Genomic DNA, 21,991 nt, shown 5'->3' on the forward strand with positions numbered 1-21,991 from the left:
GTTGGATTTGGAACGAATCAACAGGTTTTTACGCTTTCATTGTAACAGCAGCGGGCGGCACGGTGGACAAGTGGTTAGCGCGCAGACCTCACAGCTAGGAGACCAGGGTTCAATTCCACCCTCGGCCATATCTGTGTGGAGTTTGCATGTTTGCAGGTTTCCTCCCACATTCCAAAAACATGCTAGGTTAATTGGCCACTCCAAATTGTCCATAGGTATGAATGTGAGTGTGAATGGTTGTTTGTCTATATGTGCCCTGTGATTGGCTGGCGACCAGTCCAGGGTGTACCCCGCCTGTCGCCCGAAGAAAGCTGGGATAGGCTTCAGCACCCCCCGCGACCCTTGTGAGGAAAAAAGCGATAGAAAATGAATGAATGAATGTAACAGCAGCGGGCGGTACGGCGTTCGAGTGGTTAGCGCGCAGACCTCACAGCTAGGAGACCAGGGTTCAATTCCACCCTCGGCCATATCTGTGTGGAGTTTGCATGTTCTCCCCATGCATGCGTGGGTTTTCTCCGGGTACTCTGGTTTTTCCTCCCACATTCCAAAAACATGCTAGGTTAATTGGTGACTCCAAATTGTCCAAAAAGTATGAATGTGAGTGTGAATGGTTGTTTGTCTATAGGTGCCCTGTGATTGGCTGGCGACCAGTCCAGGGTGTACCCCCCTGCTGACCTCGACTGAGGATATAATTGGACAGTCGAAGGAATACTTTGAGGCCCTTTTCAATCCCAGTGACATACCTTTCATTAAGGAAGCAGAGTCAGACGATAGTTCCATCACCATGGCTGAGGTATCTTGGGTATAGTCAAAACACTCCACAGTTTTTGCCCTGAATTCCTCAAGGTTCTGGATGTTGAGGGTTCTGTCTTGGTTGAACGTCTGTTCAACATTGTGTGGAAGTCTTTGTTTAGCTGTGCTTAAGAAAAACAACAAAGAAGACTCGTATCACAATGCAACAACGTCAATACAAAACATAAGAAGTATTTCTGATGCTATAATATATTTGCTAGTTGATATGAATTAAATGTTGTCATAAACCTGTACCTAGTATGTTGTTTTCAGCTCTATGAGTATTGACAGTACTAAAGCAGGAGTGTTTTTATTTTTTCATTATTATGTGCTGTGGAAATGACCTTGACATTTTTTTTCAAAATAGCACCTCTGCAGATAGATAGTCCATAAAAAGGAAAATATAACACATTTTCTCAGTACCTATGCACAAGTTTACTGATCAGGATTCTTCAGACGGGGCATCTCGACCATCTGTGGTATCCTAATCTCCAACATAGATATAGTTTTACCAGTGATTCACAAACCCCCGAGTATTATTAGTACACTAAAAAAATAAATGTTTAGCCTCAACAAAAAAAAAATCAACGCAACAGTTTCCATTAGTCTTTCTTAGTTATGACAACTTAATTTGAAATTGCTTTGAACCAACAAACAATATTGCATTGCACAAATGAGCTTCACTCAAAGCTTATTTTAAGTAATGCTTACTGAATAATTGTTGTCATAGGGACAAGTTTTTAAGTTGGTAACTCAAAGAAATATGTTAAGTCAACTGACTTAATCATTTTATTCAAAGTAGTTTAATTTGTTGTCTACTTAATTATAATAACAATGCACACAGTTTTTTAAGTAGCAGTAACTAGCAGTATATATACATACATACATACATATATATATATATGTCTGTGTGTATATATTATGTTACCAAGCTAATTTTATTAAGTCATGGCAACTTGAATTTTTTTTTAAGCTTACCAACAATAAAATTTGAGTGTATATGACATGCTATATTAAGTTCATGCAATAGCCCACATTATTATTTGAACATAACATACAAAATAAAGTTAGCAACTTGGAAAGTTTATCTAAATCAATAAATTAATTTTTTTTTTACATTGCATTTATGTATTAAATCAAGTGGTGTCAACAGATACTCTGAATTACTTTTTAGAGAATACGCATAGTACTTGTTTCGTATTGCCCTGAACAGATCCAGCCTCAACCAACACAAAGATACTTCAATACCACCACTCTAATATTGAATCATGGTGGTATTCCAAAAATACCTTGAAGAGTACTCCATTGTACAATTACACAATGTCAGTGTGTTGCAGGTGGGAAGTTGAGACCCAACAAAGTTGCATGTATCATCTTTGTGTCCCTATTGTGTGTTTCAATGCAATGTGTGTGTATTGTTACACCATATGTCCTTGTTTTCATCCGTGACTTATTCATGTGGCTTTCTCCTACAAAGCTGTCTAAGTGGTGCACAGAATCCAACGCTCTTCTTAATGCGGGGTGATGGTTGTACTCCATAGCACACATTAAGAGAAGCATAAGATTACTGCAAACACGGTCCACAGAGAGTTCAAGAAATCAGATTTCATCTCGTTTCTATGGAGCGCCTGAAAGATGACACAGAGGGAAAAGTAATTACTGTAAAAGTATTATACACATTGTCATCATGTGGATGCTAATGATTGAAGTCAGAGTTAATGACTTCAATGTTTCCGGGAAGTGGCTTTTCAGATTCGGTATTTGCTGGGGTAGTTAGTGGCTGACTGTTTGCTTTGGTGGATTAGTTTTGTCATTCTGCAGATTCAGATGTAACATTTGCATTCATCATTTCATTTTAAAATTTTAATATGAGGTAAATATTTAAAATATATCAGCAAAAACCACCGCCACATTTGAACTGAATTTAAATACAGCGGAACCTCTAAATGTGTGTTTTCATAGAAAACAACAAAAATGGAATTAAGTGACAGCTGACTTGCACAGCAGCTAGGAGACCCGAGTTCGATTCCACCCTCGGCCATCTCTGTGTGGAGTTTCCATGTTCTCCCCGTGCATGCGTGGGTTTTCTCCGGGTATTCCGGTTTCCTCCCACATTCCAAAAACATGCTAGGTTAATTAGCGACTCCAAATTGTCCATAGGTATGAATGTGAGTGTGAATGGTTGTTTGTCTATATGTGCCCTGTGATTGGCTGCCGACCAGTCCAGGGTGTACCCCGCCTCTCGCCCGAAGACAGCTGGGATAGGCTCCAGCACCCTCGTGAGGATAAGCGGTAGAAAATTAATGAATGAATGACTTGGGCTGGACAGACATTTTGGCAGCTCTATGTATCACTTTTAACTTTTAACAACAAATTATTAGTCGCTTAAATATGCCTCTCCCCGGTTTATTGAACATCAATCATCTGACTCTCGAGCGCCATTACAATTGATTAATTTGGCCTGTGAATGTACAAAAACACAGCTGCATTTTCACAGCTTATAAATGCGCACAATTTTAAGTTACTAAATTATTAATCAGTCTATAAATTCTAAAGCTTATGCTGGATATAAAAACTGAACACTCGGTTAAAATACCAGATTATACCAGTTGTAGTACATGTGCTTATGATTAAGGAGGATGTAGTCACCTATGCAATGCAAAGATATTTTTATGACACTCATGATTTGTTTACGGCGCTCTTATTTTGGAGGACGGTCACAGAAGTGTGTTATGTGTGTGTGGAGAATGTGTATTTACTGCTGTTTAAAAATAAATGTTCTTATGAGATTTTTTTTAATACCATGCAGTGTAAAATGTTGCTTTCATTAAAGCCGTAAAAAAAGTTTTAAAAATATACTCAGACACATACACAACCACATTAGCATGCTAAACTAAGCTAACCCCTACTAGCTTCCATTTAATTTTAATACCATGCAGTGTAAAATGTTGTTTCATTAAAGCTGTAAAAAAAAGTTTTAAAAATATAGTCACACATACACACAACCACATTAGCATGCTAAACTAAGCTAACCCCTCCTAGCTTCTATTTATGTTCTGTAAGAGGAGATTTATTGCAATTTCAACCTGTTTAGGTCAGGAGAGGATTTTCCTCCAGCGTGTCCTCGGACTGCCACGGGGCCTTCTTCTGGCTAGGCATGCCCAGAACTCCTCACCAGTGATGTCACGCATCACTAAATTATATGATTTGCTTTTATGATTATATTGATTGACACTGAAGTCGTTAGAGTAATTCAACACATAGGAATGAGATTAAAGAGATTTGCAGTCTAAATCTCTCCATCACACATGAGGAATTCATATTTAATCCTAGTTAACCCCGCTGTCTGCCACCTAGAATGTTGTCAGCTGTAATAAGGGGCTGACTGTGTCTTGCCTGTGTGACTGGCCCCGCGGCTGTTTATCCCTGCATGTTTACTCAGCTGTGCCTGACAAGGGGTGGCTCACAATGGAATTACAAGATACTGTGGCTGTGGCTCTATGCCTGCCTGCCTGCCTGCGTGCCGCTTTTTTCTCAGCGTGGGTTCTGTACACGCCTGCTTAGCGCTAAGTGTATCATGCGAGGCAATTCCGAGGCTATTGTGGCCATTGAGACAAGTTCAGGGGGTAATGACACCTTCAATGTGTAATCTGATTCAGTTGAAAATCGGCCACATAAATGCATCACACAAGTGACTTGACTGTGCTTGCGCTCAACCGAAGGGACGATAATAAGAGCCGACAAATTCATGTCCATGAACCGATTCAAGAACCCATGCAAGAACATGAACCAGAAACAAAACGGCTTCATAATCATGTTGATACAGACATGCAAGACAGAGACCACAGCAATATCGGACCATCAACCATTATTATCCTGTGTCATCACCCACAGGGCACAAAGTCTGCTGCTTGCTGCCCGTTTGTTTAATGAATAAAACACTAACGCTGTTTAGTATCCAATGTTTAGCCATGATCTAATGTCCAACCAACATGCATGTGAGCGTGTCAAGAAATGTATGCATTATTGCTAACAATCAGTAAATTCCACATACCAGATGCAGAGAGAACCACTCATTATTGCAGTTTTATAGGGCTTCAGAATAGAGAGATGTTTGGAGTTCACGGGGGGGTACACACTGTACTGGTTGCCAGCCAATCACAGGGCACATATAGACAAACAACCATTCACACTCACATTCATACCTATGGACAATTTAGAGTCGCCAATTAACCTAGCATGTTTTTGGAATGTGGGAGGAAACCGGAGAAAACCCACTCGGGGATAACATGCAAAATCCACACTGAGATGCCAGAGGGTGGAATCGAACTCAGGTCTCCTAGCTGCGTGGCCTGCGTGATAACCACTTGAACACCGTGCAGCCGATTTCACAACCTTCATCATTCATTCATTCATTTTCTACCGCTTTTTCCTCACAAGGGTTGCGGGGGTGCTGGAGCCTATCCCAGCTGTCTTCAGGCGAGAGGCGGGGTACACCCTGGACTGGTTGCCAGCCAATCACAGGGCACATATAGACAAACAACCATTCACACTCAAATTAATACCTATGGACAATTTAGAGTCGCCAATTAACCTAGCATGTTTTTGAAATGTGGGAGGAAACCAGAGTACCCGGAGAAAACCCACTCGGGGATAACATGCAAAAACCACACAGAGATACCTGAAGATGGAATCGAACTCAGGTATTCTAGCTGCGTGGCCGCCGCAATAACCACTTGTGCACCGTGCAGCCGATTTCACAACCTGTGAAGTTCAATTATCGCAGATACGGTTCACATGATGTAATTCTATTTCAAACCATCCTTCTAAAGTTATAGCCTTTATTATGGGTCGGACGGTTTATGGAGTTGAAAGGGAAGACAGCTGCTCCTGTATAACTAACTCCCTAGGAAGAGACCCATCTCTACATTACTGTAGAACCTCAAAACCATGACCTTCTATTCCTGTTGTCTTCCTTTATAGTATAGTATCAATCACACTAACAAGTATATATCATTTAGAGCATGGGTCTCAAACATGCGGCCCGCGGGCCAAATGTGGCCCGCAGGACACTAGTTTGAGGCCCCCGCCTTGATATGAAAGTTTAATGTTAGTGCGGTTTGATATGGATGCTGTATGGTATCATGTACCCAGAAAAAATTATTACGTTTGATTAATGTTCATGTTAAAGGTTAAATAACTGTTAATAGTAGTCCTCCCTGTCCGTGTGGAAGTGGTAAGTTTTTGGCTATTTAAGTTTAAAGGAAATAACTTGAAGGCTACCGTTTAGGTCGCTAGCGCTCTAGTTTGCGAGTTAGCATGTGTCTCAAGACCCTGCAGTTGCGCAATATGTTGTAAATAAAGAGTATAAATGTGACTATAGTCGTGTTTTGTCATGTCTACAGGGCTCTAATAATGCTTTGTTCATTTTAATCTGAAAAAAATCATTTGTCTACCCACCAACTATATGTGGTTTCTTAAGTTTGTATTATTTGCCGTTTTATTATTATTATTATATTTATTAATTACTGATTGATTGATTTTCTTTATTCTTGATTTGTTTATTTATTTTTCATCTTATTTTGTGTAGAAAAAAAGTAAGATATTTGAGAACAGTGGAATGTTTTATCAGAGCTTTTCTTGTAGAAAATTGGAACCAAAGCAAAGTTTTTTAAATTTTTTTGTTTTTAATAAATGCGTTTTGGTTTTTTTTGGAAAACCTGATGCGGCCCAGTCTCACCCAGACCCTAGCTCCAGTGGCCCCCAAGTAAATTGAGTTTGAGACCCCTGATTTAGAGCATCTCAAAATACATAGCCAATTGTATGCAGTTGCTTTCATTAGTTAAAATTCAGTGTTTACATTTCCTAAAAGCATATATACATGTCTTTGTATTATTATTTGCTAATTTGGGTCATTATTAATGATTTCTAAACATCTAAAATAGGAGGATGTATGCTTTATTAAGCATTAAGAGTTAAGAGATATTCAAGAGTAGCACTCATACACCCACCCAGTCCCCCGAGGTGCCCCTTGCTTTCGTGTACCAATCCTACCATCTCTGAAGGTGATAGGTAGTGAGAGGCTGGACAGAGCTTGGGAATAGGATGAGAGAGGCAGACCGTCTCTACTGGCCTGTGAAATATTCATCAAATGAAGCGGAGTGAGTGGGGAAGTGCAGCAGGAGATGGAGAGAAGTCCACAGGGGGAAACGAACCTCAGACTTTTCAACAGAGGTAAAGGAACTATAGGGAACAACCATGACCAAGGAGCCAGATATTGTAGGAAGGTAGGATGGTTGTTAAAATCTCCAAGTCGGGGAGGGTCTGATGATTTGTTGAAGCACTGGAATTGTTTTCACTTCATAGACAATAAAATGTTTATTTTCTGCTATAACCCGATAAGTTTCTAATAACTGATAAGGCAGTACCAGGGTTTCCCACAGGGTGGCGACCTATTTGTGGCTTTAATTGGCTGCAGACGGAAAGCCAGCAGGTTAACAAAAAACCTGATGACCGCCAATTGGATCATTCAGCGCAGGGCCGGTGTGATTTTTTTTTTTTGGGGGGGGGGCTCTACTACCTGTCTTTTTTGTTTTATAATCCTCGGGAACTTTTAACGGCAGCAGCAAGAGGCCTTGATTATGCAGATCAACAAAATAAGAGAGAACGCTTTTTTGCCTTTGCCATAAAAAGATGGTGTGAATATCTAACAGAAAATAACATTGAATCCATTGAATTTTTACAAGATTTTGTGGTCTTAAAGGGGAACTGTCCTTTTTTTTGGAATTTTGCCCATCATTCACAATCCTTATGTGAAACATGAACACATTATTTCCCTTTTCTGTGCATTATAACACAAGAAACGAGTCAATATTGATGCAAAAAAACAACAAAAAAAACAAGTGTTCCATGTACAAAACTGACTTGTATATTACTAACCAAGCCACAGCAATATTATTATTGTAGCAGCAAACATGAATTAACAAATTAACATGACACGTCGCTAATCGCTAGTCTCAATTTCGCTACAAAGACTCAACAAGATGCTTGTTTTTGCCGTCAGCATTGGGCTGTGTCTTGTGCTGGAAGACACAGCCATCCCAAGGAGAGCGGACATCATAAGTATGTCTTATTTTTTTTTTTTTTAGAGGGCTTCATAGTCGGAGGTAACTGGATGTAGCAGAAATGAGGATGCTGATGTTCTCATTGGGAGTGACCAGGATGGATAGGATCAGAAACAAGTACATCAGAGGGACATTACATGTTAGAGACCTTGGAGATAAAGTCAGAGAGGTCAGACTGAGATGGTTCGGACATGTCCATTGGTAGAGAGGAAGACCAAAGAGGAGGTTTATGGATGTAGTGAAGAAGAACATGAGGGGAGCTGGTGTGAGAGAAGACAGGGTTGGATGGAGGAGATTGATTTGCTGTGGCGACCCCTGATGTGAAAAGCCGAAAGAGAAAGAAGAAGGGCATCATAGTCGAAATAGGTGTGTCCCAATGATGTCCGTTGTTAGCTTGCTGATATTGACATGTCGTCTTATACTGCACAGAAAATGGAAATAAATATATCTTCATGTTTCATATAAGGATTGTGAATGCAAAATTCCCCTCCTTGTGTTAGCTGTTGTAAAGTACCAAAATAAAGAAAGACAAACGTGTCTCCACTTTACAAAGTGCCTTCAAAGAATATGGAAGCATTTCCATTAAAAAAAACAGCACAAATGGATTGAAGTTACCCCACTGAGACCACTTTTAACAGCTGGAGAAAAAATACATCACTAAATGGATGGAGAAGTGTAAGGATTTGTGATTTAAAAAAAACTCTAATGTGCATCTAGAATAAGACCTGCATATTTATGTGCATTATGTTTAATGACAACAGTGCTCTGCTGAGTGCTTTTAAACATCAGGAAAACTGCTTGTGTGTCACAGCTTTATTGATCACAGACCTCGGCTGAAGTGTGTCAGTGAGTTATGATTTGAATATTGTGTAAAAAAAAAAAAAAAAAAAGATGAAGGTACATTTTGATGGAGTGTGAAAGAGCAAGATTTAAGATTTAGAGTAGTCAATCTTTGTTTTAACACTTCCGACATGAGATTCATACAGTATGCATGCATGTGCATATGTGATGCGCACGTGCTTTGTGATTTATTAATTCAGCTTAGCAAGCGCTTGCAGTGTGGAAGATGTGCAGACCGTGCAATATACAGAACATATTGGATGCTTTTTTTTCCACACGCACATACTATCTCTGTCACAACATACGATTACACAAAATACATGATGTGCCTTCTCTGTGATCAATCACAATGCCGCTGAACACCTTGCACTTGTCATGCACGTTCACTTTGCATCCTTGCACTGCCTGACTTATTTATGAGAAACTGTATATGCGGTAACTATATGTAGTATATGTTTTCCCAATGAGATAAAGCCCTTCTGGCAGTGCATTAGTTCATATTATGGTATTCAAAGGGCTGCAGCATGCAACCAACAGCAGACTGTTTAAAAACAGCAGGTAGTTAACCTAAATTATCACATACTACAGTATTAATTGGCGCTGTACCCTAGAAACCGCCCATGAATGATACGGGAAAAGGCCGAAATGATACTGTGTCAAAGCCCAGGGCAGTGATACTGATAAAATATAGAGTTTAACCATGTCCAGTATCAGCCCCCCGTAGCTGTCCACTCAGAGCGCACTGCTCTGGTATCGTGCCCGTGAAACAACCAATCAGAGAACAGCGATAATATTTTTGCAATTATTGTGTTTACATTGTTTAGATATGTAATAAACTGAACATTTTCTGGAAACAAAAAAAATAATCTTTTGATTAAATAGTACGTGATAATAAGCTCATGATTAAATATTATGTGATAATAAGATCATCACATGGTTTGTCTGGTATCAGGCCAGGTATCATGCCCCCAAGTGTCAGTATCAGCCCGAGACCGAAGGTCCTGTAGAACCACAATAGAACACACATGATTATGATGTTATATGCCAACAGCAAACAGTGTAGCCCCGAGATGGCTGTGGTATCTGAGGTCAAAGGTCATATTAGTGATATTATCATTTTAGTACATTTAGAGGCCTGCAAAACACACATTTTAAGGGCGCTCAAGGGACGTTGTTCCTTATCAAAATAGCACAGAATGATTACTGGAGTAGAGGTGAAAGGTTAAATTAGTACGTTATATCTTCCAGAGTGCTTAGCATGTAGGTACTCTGTGTGTGCATGTTCTCCCTGTGCATGCGTGGGTTTTCTCCGGGTACTCCGGTTTCCTCCCACATTCCAAATACATGCTTGGTTAATTAGCGACTCCAAATTGTCCATAGGTATGAATGTGAGTGTGAATGGTTGTTTGTCTATATGTGCCCTGATTGGCTGGGGACCAGTCCAGGGTGTACCCCGCCTGTTTCCTGAAAACAGCTGGGATAGGCTCCAGCATACCCCCATGACCCTAGTGAGGATAAGCGGCATAGAAAATGTATGAGATGGATTTCTACCAGTTTTCCCATCTTAATGTTTACTTCAGGATCACTGTATATTATTGCACATGCAATAAAGACATTGGCTGTTTTATTTATTATTTATTATTTATTATTTATTATTTATTATTTATTATTTATTATTTATTATTTATTATTTATTATTTATTATTTATTATTTATTATTTATTATTTATTATTTATTATTTATTATTTATTATTTATTATTTATTTATTATTTGTTATTGTATTTATTATTTATTATTTATTATTGTATTTATTATTGTATTTGTTTTTTGTTATTTATTATTTATTATTTATTATTTATTATTACATTGGAGCCAGGCAACATTTCGTTGGCAATTTCACTGCTGTGTTATTGTGCAATGACAATAAAGGAAGTCTATGTCTATGTCTAGATTGCAATCAAATTAATGAACTACTGTATTATTTGTGCCTTAACTCCGCATTTGACTCAAATTCATCAATTTCTCTTTAGTTCTATGCTTATTAACACTGTTCTTTATTTTAAAACTGCATTTTTGGCTTGTTTTCTCAAAGCACAGATGAAAATGTTGTGTGTCATAGGACTCCCCATGTACAGTATCTCCCCACACATCTGTCTCCCTGACTTTGTATTACCGTCCTCCCACTCTGACTCCAACAGCTCCAATCTAAGATGAATTCTTTGCCAAGAAGAAAGTCAATCCTGGCAGGTTGTTCGTCTACGAGCATTCACCTACTGCCATTGAGTTATGTTGCACGTGTCTTTGGTTAATAGCGCACACTGCTTCCCATCAAACATCTGTATAGTAGCTTTTCCTCAAACCTGGCATGCTTGGTCTCCATGGTAACATGAGATTCAATGTAACGGTCATAAATCAGCCTGTTAGATGCCAGAATCTTACTGATATAGCGCTTTCACCCAAAGCCAGGAGTTGAAAATTGGTTTTTTTATTTTTCTCCTGTCTGCCCTTGTCTCTTGTTGTTTTTTTTTCTTCTCTAAAAAGCCTCCCTTCTGCTTCTTCATGATCATGCATAAATGGAGACAAACACTGACCCCCAGTGGAAAAGTTGAAGAAAAGTTTCTCATTTCTTTCAGGTTTTCACTCGTTACGGGAAGTGTTATACCTTCAACGCCGGTGGTGATGATCGCCCTCCTCTCATAACCACCAAGGGAGGAATGGGGAACGGACTTGAACTGATGCTGGACATTCAGCAAGATGAGTACCTGCCTGTCTGGGGAGAAACAGGTGAGGGTGAAAGGTGTCCTTGCTCAGATACGTGGAAGCTGTAGTACTTTAACGTCACTTTTCTTCATTTAATCAGATGAGACATCTTTTGAAGCTGGGATCAAAGTGCAAATTCACAGCCAAGATGAACCGTCTTTCATTGATCAGCTCGGGTTCGGAGTAGCGCCTGGGTTTCAGACCTTTGTCTCCTGCCAAGAACAGAGGGTACAAACTTTTTTTTTTTTTTTAAATGCCATTAAAATCTGTTGTGTATACAGTATGACTCTTGCACTTTTATCCTTTTGTAGCTCCTTGAGCCCTAATGGCTGTATAGATCATTACTAACCTGATTAAACACACATAAAACTACATCAAATGCTTTGTTTTCTCGGTTAGAAAAATGCCTCGCGTACAATAACTACCAGATATGTGTTTTATATTACAGCTGATATATCTTCCACCACCATGGGGAGAGTGCAAGGTAACGCCAATGGATTCCGACTTTTTCGATACTTACAGCATCACAGCCTGTCGCATTGACTGTGAAACACGCTACCTGGTGGACAACTGTAACTGCCGCATGGTGCACATGCCCGGTAGGAAAACGCTGATACTCTATCTCAGGGGTCTCAAACACGCGGCCCGCGGGCCAAATGTGGCCCGCAGGACACTAGTTTGAGGCCCCCGCCTTGATATGAAAGTTTGATATGGATGCTGTATGGTATCATGTACCCAGAAAAAATTATTACGTTTGATTAATGTTCATGTTAAAGGTTAAATAACTGTTAATAGTTATCCTCCCTATCCGTGTGGAAGTGGTAAGTTTTTGGCTATTTAAGTTTAAAGGAAATAACTTTTCTTAACTTAAGTTTTAAGTTTTAAGAAAAGTGGAAAAAGTATAATATGTCCCGTTTCAAGTTCCAGCCACTCATAGTTCAACATTGGCTGTAAGCCACACAAACGCATTTTTTGCACTACATGTTTTTTTAGACTGTAGTTACTCACTGCACCTAAATACTGATACTGACCACTACTGACTATTATGTATTTACTATAAGCCTGTCAAAACCTAAAGTGTGTTGCTTTGCAGGCGACGCACCCTACTGCACCCCAGAGCTGTACAAAGAATGTGCTGATCCTGCTCTTGGTAAGAAAGAGACGTTGTTCAACTCTGGTCTGAAACTTTAAAGAGTAAATACAGTCATCACTTACTACATACATTAAAAAATATATGAATAAATCATGCTCTTTTATGGTTGAAAATGGCATATCATTAGTGTTATTAATCAAATTGTACTTATTTCTGCCTAAATTAAGCATCATCATGGCTAAATGAGCTAAAATACAATTATAAGGCATTCAGATGATGCATTCAAACATGTGATGCTGTGTAGTATTCCACACTGGTCACTAGGTGTCAGTAATGTTCCTGTAACCTTTGGTGAGGCACAAAAGCATCAGACCACAATAATAATATCATAATAATAACACAGGCTACTGTTGCAAACTAGATAAAACTCAAATCTGAACCCCTGACATCACTTCCTGTCCACCACAGGTCCAAAATATATGCATTTATTGCAACACATACAAGTCGTATTTCTGTTTTTCCCTGATTATATCTACTATACTGGGTAGTATGAGTTCAAATGTGACTATAGGGGTGTTATGTCATGTCTAGAGGGATATAATAATGTTAAAAACCATTCAGAAGGTCATAAACAGGTTTTCTATGTGCTCAGGTCTGTAACCAATTAATTAACCACAATAAATGAGAGATTACTGGACTGTATTACATAATGTGACCAGGATATTTTTGTAAAATGATCTCAAGCAGACTGACTTTAATGATATTTTCCCCTCCAGATTTCCTGGTGCAGAAAGACAATGATTTCTGTGTGTGCGAGACACCATGCAACATGACCAGATACAGCAAAGAACTGTCCTTCGTAAAAATCCCCAGCAAGGCCTCTGCTAAATATCTTGCAAAGAAATACAACAAATCGGAGCAGTACATTAAGTAAGTACGGACAAGTACAACTTTGAAAAAAAATTGGCTCAGAAATACAAATAATTTATGTTAATGATACCTTGGCTCTGCAGGGAAAACATCCTGGTATTGGACATCTTTTTTGAGGCGCTCAACTATGAAACTATTGAACAAAAGAAGGCTTATGAAGTGGCGGGACTTTTAGGTAAGGAATTATATCATCATACTGACTTAAATAAATGTATATAACTTAGTTCACTATTCTTTGTGACTTGATTCCAGGTGATATCGGTGGACAAATGGGACTGTTTATCGGTGCCAGTATACTCACCATTTTGGAGCTATTTGATTATCTTTATGAGGTGAGGCATTTGTTAAGTATTACAGTTAAGTCAACACATTGTTTAGTTATTAATTATTCAGTCTGACCTGAACACTAATTAAGTGTCTGAACTGTGCCTGAACTTGCGGCTGAAGCGAAGAAAAAAGAAAAAAAAAACGACTCGGAGGGATTGCAATGACTCTCAAACGCCGTAAGGCAATCTGCACACAGCTTTATATATCACTATATTGACACTTACGATGGTACACATTATGTCATTGTATGGTCATATCACCTCGTACTTCGGTACGGGACAAAAATGAAAAAAAAATGAAAAACATAATAATAAATACAAAAAAACTATATTAGGAAAGCAGGAAGTGAACAAATGTAAGTTACTGATTGTAAAAGTACCAGATGGAGGGGTAGGATTTAATAAGCTTTGCTTCTTCCTACTCCTTTTGGACATGTGGAACTGTGAACTGATTATGGGATGCATTCAATTGTAATCTGATGCTGAAATGAAATAAAATAACGTTGCAGAATACTATAGGGGATTTTGCCGACAACCACAACATAACAAAACAATTTCACCAGAAGTTCCACCAGCATGTTTGGAACAGCCATAGCCTCATAACATTGAAAAATCTGTTGCCGCAATGAATAGGGTGTAAATACTATTAAGGTGTGCCTTGCTAATACGCTACCTGAAAGCAGTAAATACATGTGTGTCCACACATTGTTTAGTTATTCATTTTTTTTTTTTTATCCCCTTAGGTGATGAAGTACAAGCTGTGCCGCTGCTCTGATAAGAAGCTCAAACACAACAACAATGATCAGGGTACCGTGCTGAGCCTTGACGATGTCAAGTGTCACGTCAGTAACTTTCATTAGGAGAGTCTCGGAGAGGTTTCATGGACTCTGTTCAGTGTTGTGTGCCAACAGACAAAGTGTCTGAACTGTGCCTGAACTTGCGGCTGAAGCGAAGAAAAAAAAAAAAGGAAAAAAAAAACGACTCGAAGGGATTGCAATGACTCTCAAGCGCCGTATGGCAATCTGTACACAGCTCTTTGATTAATACAATTCTGGTGATGATCGCTGAATCAGCATAAAAAATGTTGGTTTGTTTTTGTGTGAAAATGGTGACTTGCATGTCAGTTTTCAACGAATTATTATTTGTATTTTCATGTCATTCAAGACAAAAAAAAAATAGTACAGTCCTTCTTTGTTGACTGGCAACATCTTGACAATATATTGTTCTACCTCATCGTGCAGGTCGACATTATAGCTTACCTGACATATGCACAGCAGGTATTTACAAGAACTTTTGATAACTCAAAATGTAGTAAAACCTCTCATGCTACTGTTGAGACTAATATCCATCCAAAGCCAGTTCAAAATGTCTGTATTAAATATCAATACATGCTATTTTCCCTTCATACCTGGCAAAACAAAAACCGGCATTCATATTTCTTTCCGTTCAATTGTTGAATGTCTCCTCTTCTAGGGCTGAAGTTGCATGTAGCACCGTGCAGCTGTCGAAAATGTGATTTATGGATGAATATTTAACCTCTCCGTATACTGTATATAGAATTTGTACAACGATGTTGTACAGTAAAGGCTGAAGCGTTGAGACCTACGAGTTGTTTTTCAGCAGTGCCTATTTGAAGGTTTGTCTCAGTGGTTTTGTGTTGTAACATTCTGTGATATATTGTGTATATATATAAATATATATTGTGTATATTCACTTATGCTCATTGAGCTCAAAGCTAAGCTCTAAAAAAAAAAAGAAACCGGAACAATTATGTCATCAGATTGCATTAAAATATAAATACTGCAGTAGCTATGGACAATAATAGTATTATATTAGCACAGTATAATTCTATACTGGTGTACTAGTCTTGATGTGGGACTGTTTTCTGTATGAAAGCATCAGTAAACTCAATGAATATCGATTAATTCTGTTTTTCAGAACTTATTATACATTGTGTATCAAGTACATTTGAAATTAGTATATTAGAAAGGAGCCAGGAGTCTAGTCACTAAAACCCGACCGGAGGTACCATGAGCGCACACACGTACATCTTGTGCAGGTTCATGACCAAGACCGGAAATCTGGTCCAAACCAGAGATCCAACTTATGTTATTATTAAGCTTTTTTTCTTTAGTTTATGGAACAGTGAATTCTTCAGGCATTGAGACACAGTCTGAACTTCTCAACTCATCGTATAAGTTTCCTTATTTGTGTGTGTTTACCAAAATCTTGGATGTTTATTGAATTTCTGGACATACAAATCAGGCAATGAGCTTCCAAGGCTGATGTGTGCAGACAGATGTTTGCTTTTTCTTAAGTTTAATGACGCCATCATTTGAATTACTGGTCTGACGGATGAGAGTGCAAATGGATGAGAGTGCAAATGCGATCACATTTGTTGCTTGTTCATATAAGTCTTTCAGACTCTATTGACTTTAAGAGAGACTCAAAAGTCTTTTTTTTCCCATAAACCACAAAACAGCAGAGTGCTGAATGTGTACTAAACAGTTCCTTTGTAAATCTTACACAAGGTCCTCTTTTATTGGAGTCTTGCAGACCAAACAAAGTGAGTTATGTGTGCTACTTTGTACTCTGTTGGTTATATGTTATTTTGAGTTTGTTTTATGCAACAGATTATGACGTACAGTCAAATGTGAAGCACTTTATGTAGTGATAATAGCTAACATCAATAGCTGACAACAAACCTAACCTAAACCTAATGCCTAATGCCGCCTACAGAGAACATACTAACTCCTTATTTCTAAAATCACAAATACTTAAAACTTGCTCATATAGTTCATATTCAAACAGCTAAAATAATGCATAAGGCTAAAAACAACCAATTACCTAAAAATGTCATCCAATACTTCTCTACAAGAGAGGAGAAATATGATCTCATGGAAGAACTACATTTGAAACACTTACTATATGCTAGGACTACGTTAAAAATCCATAGCATTTCAGTATGTGGAATCAAACTATGGAATGGATTGAGTAAGACCCTCAAACAATGCACAACGATGAGCCAATTCAAGAAACAATACAAGCAGTTGATGTTTGCTAAATACAAGGATGAAGAGTCTTGAACCAGTCATGATGTGCTATATATATCACTATATTGACACTTACTATGGTACACATTATGTCATTGTATGGTCATATCACTTTGTACTTCAGTATGTGACAAAAATAAATAATAATGAAAAAAATAATAATAAATAAAAAAACTATATTTGAAAAGCAGGAAGTGAACAAATGTAACAGTTACTGATTGTAAAAGTACCAGATGGAGGGGTAGGATTGAATAAGCTTTGCTTCTTCCTACTCCTTTTGGACATGTGGAACTGTGAACTGATTATGGGATGCACTCAATTGTAATCTGATGCATGTTCAAATGAAATAAAACCATTACCATTACCATAACGTTGCAACCACAACCACAACATAACGAAATAATTTCACCAGAAGTTCCATAGCCTCACAACATTGAAAAATCTGTTGCCACAAGGAATAGAGTGTAAATACTATCAGGGTGTGCCTTGCTCATAGACTACCTGAAAGCAGCAAATACATGTGTGTCGATTTTATGTGAATATTTGACGTCTGGAAATACTACATCAAATGTGGTACTTGGAATAGCAGACAGGAGTAGTCTGCTTCGTACCAGTCAGTTGATATGCAAGAGACATTTGTCCGAGTAACTTTAAGCCCACTAACCTCATGTCAGCTGAGATGAATGAGTAACCAGGGCTGGTTCCATTGCAATGGGCGGGCCGGAGTCTCCCATCATGCAGGCCAATAACACGACAGAGTGGCTTGGCAGGCAAGGCAGCTGCTGGAGCGTTGCATAACCTCACTGCAAGTTCACTCACTCTTCTATTTGCCTCCTGACGATGGCAGCTGCGAAGAAAGTGTGCATTATTGGATCTGGAAATTGGTAAGTAGTAGTAGTAGTAGTAGCAGTGATGCTAACATGAGAGGAGAAAGCTGTTGAATTAGGGCTAATCGTGTGTGGTACCATTGCTATTTTGGCTAGTCATCTTAGCATCGCCGGGAAAACGGCTAGCTTAGAAGCTGCTTTTCTCAACGCGATGTTGCTGTTGGTTTTGCTTTGCTGGGCAACTTTTATCACATAACTTTAACTTACCCATCGATGCAGAAAGCCATTGTTTTTTTTTCGTTATACCAAACATGAGTGAGGTTCACACCGTTACTTGCTTTTGGTGGTTTAACGTCGTCTTTTAAATTTATTTGCGTAGTGTTTCAGAATTTGATGGCACTTCAGTTCAAACGCTCACTAAGTGTTAGTTTTCTTATGGCTATTTATGTGTGGGGGAATGCATTTGACACAAATTGCCGGGAACAAGTCGCTATTATTAGGATGCATGGACCGGAAGAACGTGTTCTCATATATAACGACATCCGTTTTTCAAATTAAGACACATTTAGGACAACCGTCAGTATAGTATATTAACCAGTCAATGTGAATAGAAGTGTGAGCATGTCATTGTTTTGCAAGTCAATAATTAGTCAACTGGCCCATGTTCAACTATTAAGGCTTTGTCGGTTTCAACACTGCCAACAAAATGGAGTTTCTCTCATCTTTGCCCTCAAATTTGACTTATTGTTTGGCTCAAAGACTAATTAAAAACTATGAACAACACAGGGGCTCTGCCATTGCCAAGATAGTGGGTGCCAATGCCGCTCACAATCCCAAATTTGACAACACAGTAAAAATGTGGGTGTTTGAGGAGATGGTGAATGGACGCAAACTGACTGAAATAATCAACACTGACCACGAGAATGTCAAGTATCTTCCCGGACACAAGCTACCAGCAAATGTGGTAAGACCATGTTGTTTTTTTTTCATACCTTTTACATGCAGAGTTCAGTTCAAAGTCGAACTCTGTTGCTTTGCACTTTATGCTCGTGCATGGATGCTTTTTGTCCTTTTTTTGTGAAGATCTCATCACTCTGTGCAATGTTTGTTTGTCTGTGTGTATCCTCAAAGCAGATGTCTAATGTTAATGCATCATACTTTGACCTTTTCATCAATTTGATGTGATTATTTGTTCTCAGCTGGCCGTACCAGACCTGGTGGAGGCGTCCGGTGATGCAGACATTCTGGTGTTTGTCATCCCACACCAGTTCATTGGCAAAGTGTGTGACACCATGAAGGGCAAGATAAAGAATGATGCGCTGGGCATTTCCCTTATCAAGGTTGGACTTTAATAAACGATCCCTGCTACAATACAGTATAAATACAGTAGACGCCATTAAGACCACAGCTTGTGGATGCAGCATTCTACATTGGTCACTAAGTGTCAGTAATTTTACAATAATAACATAATCGTCGTCATCATAATAACACGGGTTACTGTTGCGACCATACCCCACAACAAGCTAAAACTTAAGTCTGAACCGCCAATGTCACTTCCTGCCCATCGAATTTGCTCCCCTTCAAGGTAAACTGTCTTAAATGGCTTATTGCGTCATGGCTATATTTCATGTTTTGATGGCGCTAATAATGGTTAATATATATATATATATATATTCAGGAGCTTGTAAACAGGTTTTCCATGCCATAACTACCAAAATATTACTACATTGCTGTTTCATCTGAATATTTGTTTTCCAATGTGTCTTCCACAGGGAGTTGATGAGGGACCTGATGGACTCAAACTCATCTCTGATGTGATCCAGGAGAAGCTTGGCATCGCTATGAGTGTGCTAATGGGGGCCAACATCGCCAATGAAGTTGCTGATGAAAAGTTTTGCGAGACCACCATCGGTTAGTCTGAATTTTTTGGCCTTCGTGATGATAAGGACTTTTGTTTAGGCTACGGAATAATTTATTGTGTCTATCAGCATTAGCTTGACCCAGTATACATCAACAGTCACACTCTTAGTGCTCTTGTAGTATATTTTGAATCAAGTTCACGATTATTTTTTATGGAATGCTACATTACAATTAATATTGAATTTTTTTTTATCTTCCAGGATGTAAGAATAAAAACCATGGGGCTCTTCTGAAGGAACTCATGCAGACCAACAATTTCCGTGTTACTGTAGTGGAGGAGCACGATGTGGTGGAAATATGTGGCGCTTTAAAGGTGAGATTGTTTCCTTACAGATATGACGCATATTAATTTTAGTCATCACTCACGCCTTGCTTAATCAGCGCTACAGTTGCAAATTGCAACAGATCCGATATGTCATTTTATGCCAATATTAACAGACATGAGAAATTGATGAGAAATTGTATTTCATTAAATTGAATATCTGTATTGTACCTTTTTTTTCTCTCTCCATGTGCCTTAGAACATTGTTGCTGTCGGGGCAGGTTTCTGTGATGGTCTGGGTTTCGGCGACAACACAAAAGCAGCAGTAATCCGGTTAGGTTTGATGGAGATGATTGCGTTTGCTCGCATTTTCTGCACAGCGGGTCCTGTGTCCTCTGCAACTTTTCTGGAAAGCTGCGGCGTCGCCGATCTCATCACAACATGCTACGGCGGTCGTAATCGCAAAGTAGCCGAAGCCTTTGTGAGGACGGGAAAGGTGAGCAAATTTGTTAGTATCTTGCAGTTCTATTAAGGTCTCATTGTGGTTTCCTCTCTCGGGCAGTCCATTGAGGAGCTGGAGAAAGAGATGCTGAATGGTCAGAAGCTACAAGGACCGGCGACTGCTGCTGAGGTTTATCTTATCCTCAAGCACAAAAACTTAATTGACAAGTAAGTCGAGCCTAAATGCACAACTCGACTTTTTGCATTTGGGAAATGGCATCAGTTTTATCATGTAAAACTCACTACAAACTGCTTCTTCCTCCAGGTTCCCACTGTTCAATGCCGTGTATCAGATTTGCTACCAGGGCCATCCGGTCACAGAGTTTATCAGCTGCTTGCAGAACCATCCAGAACACATGTAAAATGCAAAAAAAAAAAACCAAAAACTGACCAAGTGCCTTCTACATGGAGAAAGTTACTGCATGTCATCTGTTACTCGTCAGCATAGTCAGCCGACCAGTCACTCCACGGCTGTCATGCAAGATGGCGAGTGACACCATGTGTGCACTCCATGGAGACGTTGCACTACCTTTGTGTTTTTAGTCAGGCACTTCATTCTTAACAGTGAATTCAGGTGTGCTTTCATTTAAAAAAAAAAAAAACATGCTAAAACTTGAAGGATAGCTTATTCCCCATATTCAGATTTGATATTATTACCTGGGAGTTGAAGCCAAAAAAGGAACATCTGAACTAAATTGCATCATAGAACCCCAAATCCAACTCGGAGGATACATTAAAAGTCATTCGGCTTGTCATTCGGCTTGTTTTTAGTCTTACTGCGATTGCCCTTCAATTGCTAACATTGTACAATGTTTACAGGGCATATCATATTCGGATTTAAAGGCCAGCCGATATGGACGAGACCTGTCTCCTTCAGGCCTTCCATGTTGGAAGGAATTATCTGCGGCTGTTCCCCAACATTGCCGTCCAGTGGGCGCCTGTCCATTAGCAGACATTTGCTCATAATGTAATATCCAGCTTCATGTCATTTGTAAGCTTTTAGTGTCTTAAATCATTTCCTGTCTGTACTGTACATTCACTCATGCACGCACAACTTGTTTTTAACAAATGCAAGTGCCTTAGTATGCACGTTTGCTACAGTTAAGTCTTGGCTATTGCATCTATTTGTACAAAACCAAAGACTGAAATGTCCGTCCATTTGTTAAAGTGACTGCCTAACAGCTTGTGTGTTATATTATGTCAACATTTTATCTGTGAATAAACTGCCATCTAAACATGGTTATGGTTGAATTTATTTTCAACATTCATACGTTTACATTGAAGTGCTTCATATTACAATTCATTAATCGGTCTTCCTGTCCTTTTGTTTTGTAGTGTTGCGTGTCACTGAATGTAGATACATGGGTTCCTAATTCCAGTACTTGTTGAGCAGAACCTTGCAGTGTGGTAGCGAAATGTTATTGACTGTAATCCTAACTGCATGGTTGTATCTTTTTTTCCTTGTTGTCATGGTGATGTCCTCCATTTAGCTTAATGTTGATTTTGCCGTTTGTGCTCAAAAGGACTTTCTTTCCCTGCCTTCTCTAGTCTCACCCTTTCC

At 39.0% G+C, this 21,991-nt stretch overlaps 2 protein-coding genes and 1 long non-coding RNA gene across 5 annotated transcripts in view; 2 read left to right on the top strand and 1 right to left on the bottom strand.

Moving 5' to 3' along the window:
- Positions 1–17,511, top strand: part of LOC131104294 (acid-sensing ion channel 1-like) — a 41,684-nt gene extending 24,173 nt beyond the window's left edge. The window contains exons 1-9 of one of the 3 annotated variants that reach the window (XM_078796581.1): positions 6,848–7,079; positions 11,392–11,542; positions 11,619–11,746; positions 11,967–12,117; positions 12,612–12,668; positions 13,388–13,541; positions 13,625–13,716; positions 13,794–13,873; positions 14,611–17,511. In XM_078796581.1, coding sequence (XP_078652707.1) covers positions 6,978–7,079; positions 11,392–11,542; positions 11,619–11,746; positions 11,967–12,117; positions 12,612–12,668; positions 13,388–13,541; positions 13,625–13,716; positions 13,794–13,873; positions 14,611–14,727 — 1,032 coding nt within the window. In that variant the 5' untranslated portion in view covers positions 6,848–6,977 and the 3' untranslated portion in view covers positions 14,728–17,511. Of the gene's footprint in view, positions 1–6,847; positions 7,080–11,391; positions 11,543–11,618; positions 11,747–11,966; positions 12,118–12,611; positions 12,669–13,387; positions 13,542–13,624; positions 13,717–13,793; positions 13,874–14,610 lie in introns of those variants that run through there. The other 2 variants (XM_058051317.2, XM_078796580.1) reach the window with 2 other exon arrangements.
- LOC131104300 (uncharacterized) overlaps positions 1–17,847 on the bottom strand; it is a 39,802-nt gene extending 21,955 nt beyond the window's left edge. Inside the window, exons 1-3 of the long non-coding RNA XR_013629834.1 lie at positions 17,585–17,847; positions 11,421–11,730; positions 744–919 (exon numbers count right to left, since the gene is read on the bottom strand). This is a non-coding gene — a long non-coding RNA (uncharacterized LOC131104300). The remainder of the gene's footprint in view (positions 1–743; positions 920–11,420; positions 11,731–17,584) is intronic.
- LOC131104295 (glycerol-3-phosphate dehydrogenase [NAD(+)], cytoplasmic) lies at positions 17,651–21,669 on the top strand. Its single transcript, XM_058051318.2, has 8 exons — positions 17,651–17,804; positions 18,534–18,711; positions 18,947–19,087; positions 19,520–19,658; positions 19,868–19,980; positions 20,189–20,425; positions 20,492–20,598; positions 20,696–21,669. The coding sequence occupies exons 1-8, from the start codon at positions 17,761–17,763 to the stop codon at positions 20,790–20,792; spliced, it is 1,056 nt and encodes a 351-aa protein (XP_057907301.2). The 5' UTR covers positions 17,651–17,760; the 3' UTR covers positions 20,793–21,669.
- The last annotated feature ends 322 nt before the right edge of the window (positions 21,670–21,991 follow it).

This window comes from Doryrhamphus excisus, linkage group LG15, assembly GCF_037039965.1.
Source record: "Doryrhamphus excisus strain RoL-2023G ecotype Guam linkage group LG15, RoL_Dexc_Guam_v1.1, whole genome shotgun sequence".
NCBI lineage: Eukaryota > Metazoa > Chordata > Actinopteri > Syngnathiformes > Syngnathidae > Doryrhamphus > Doryrhamphus excisus.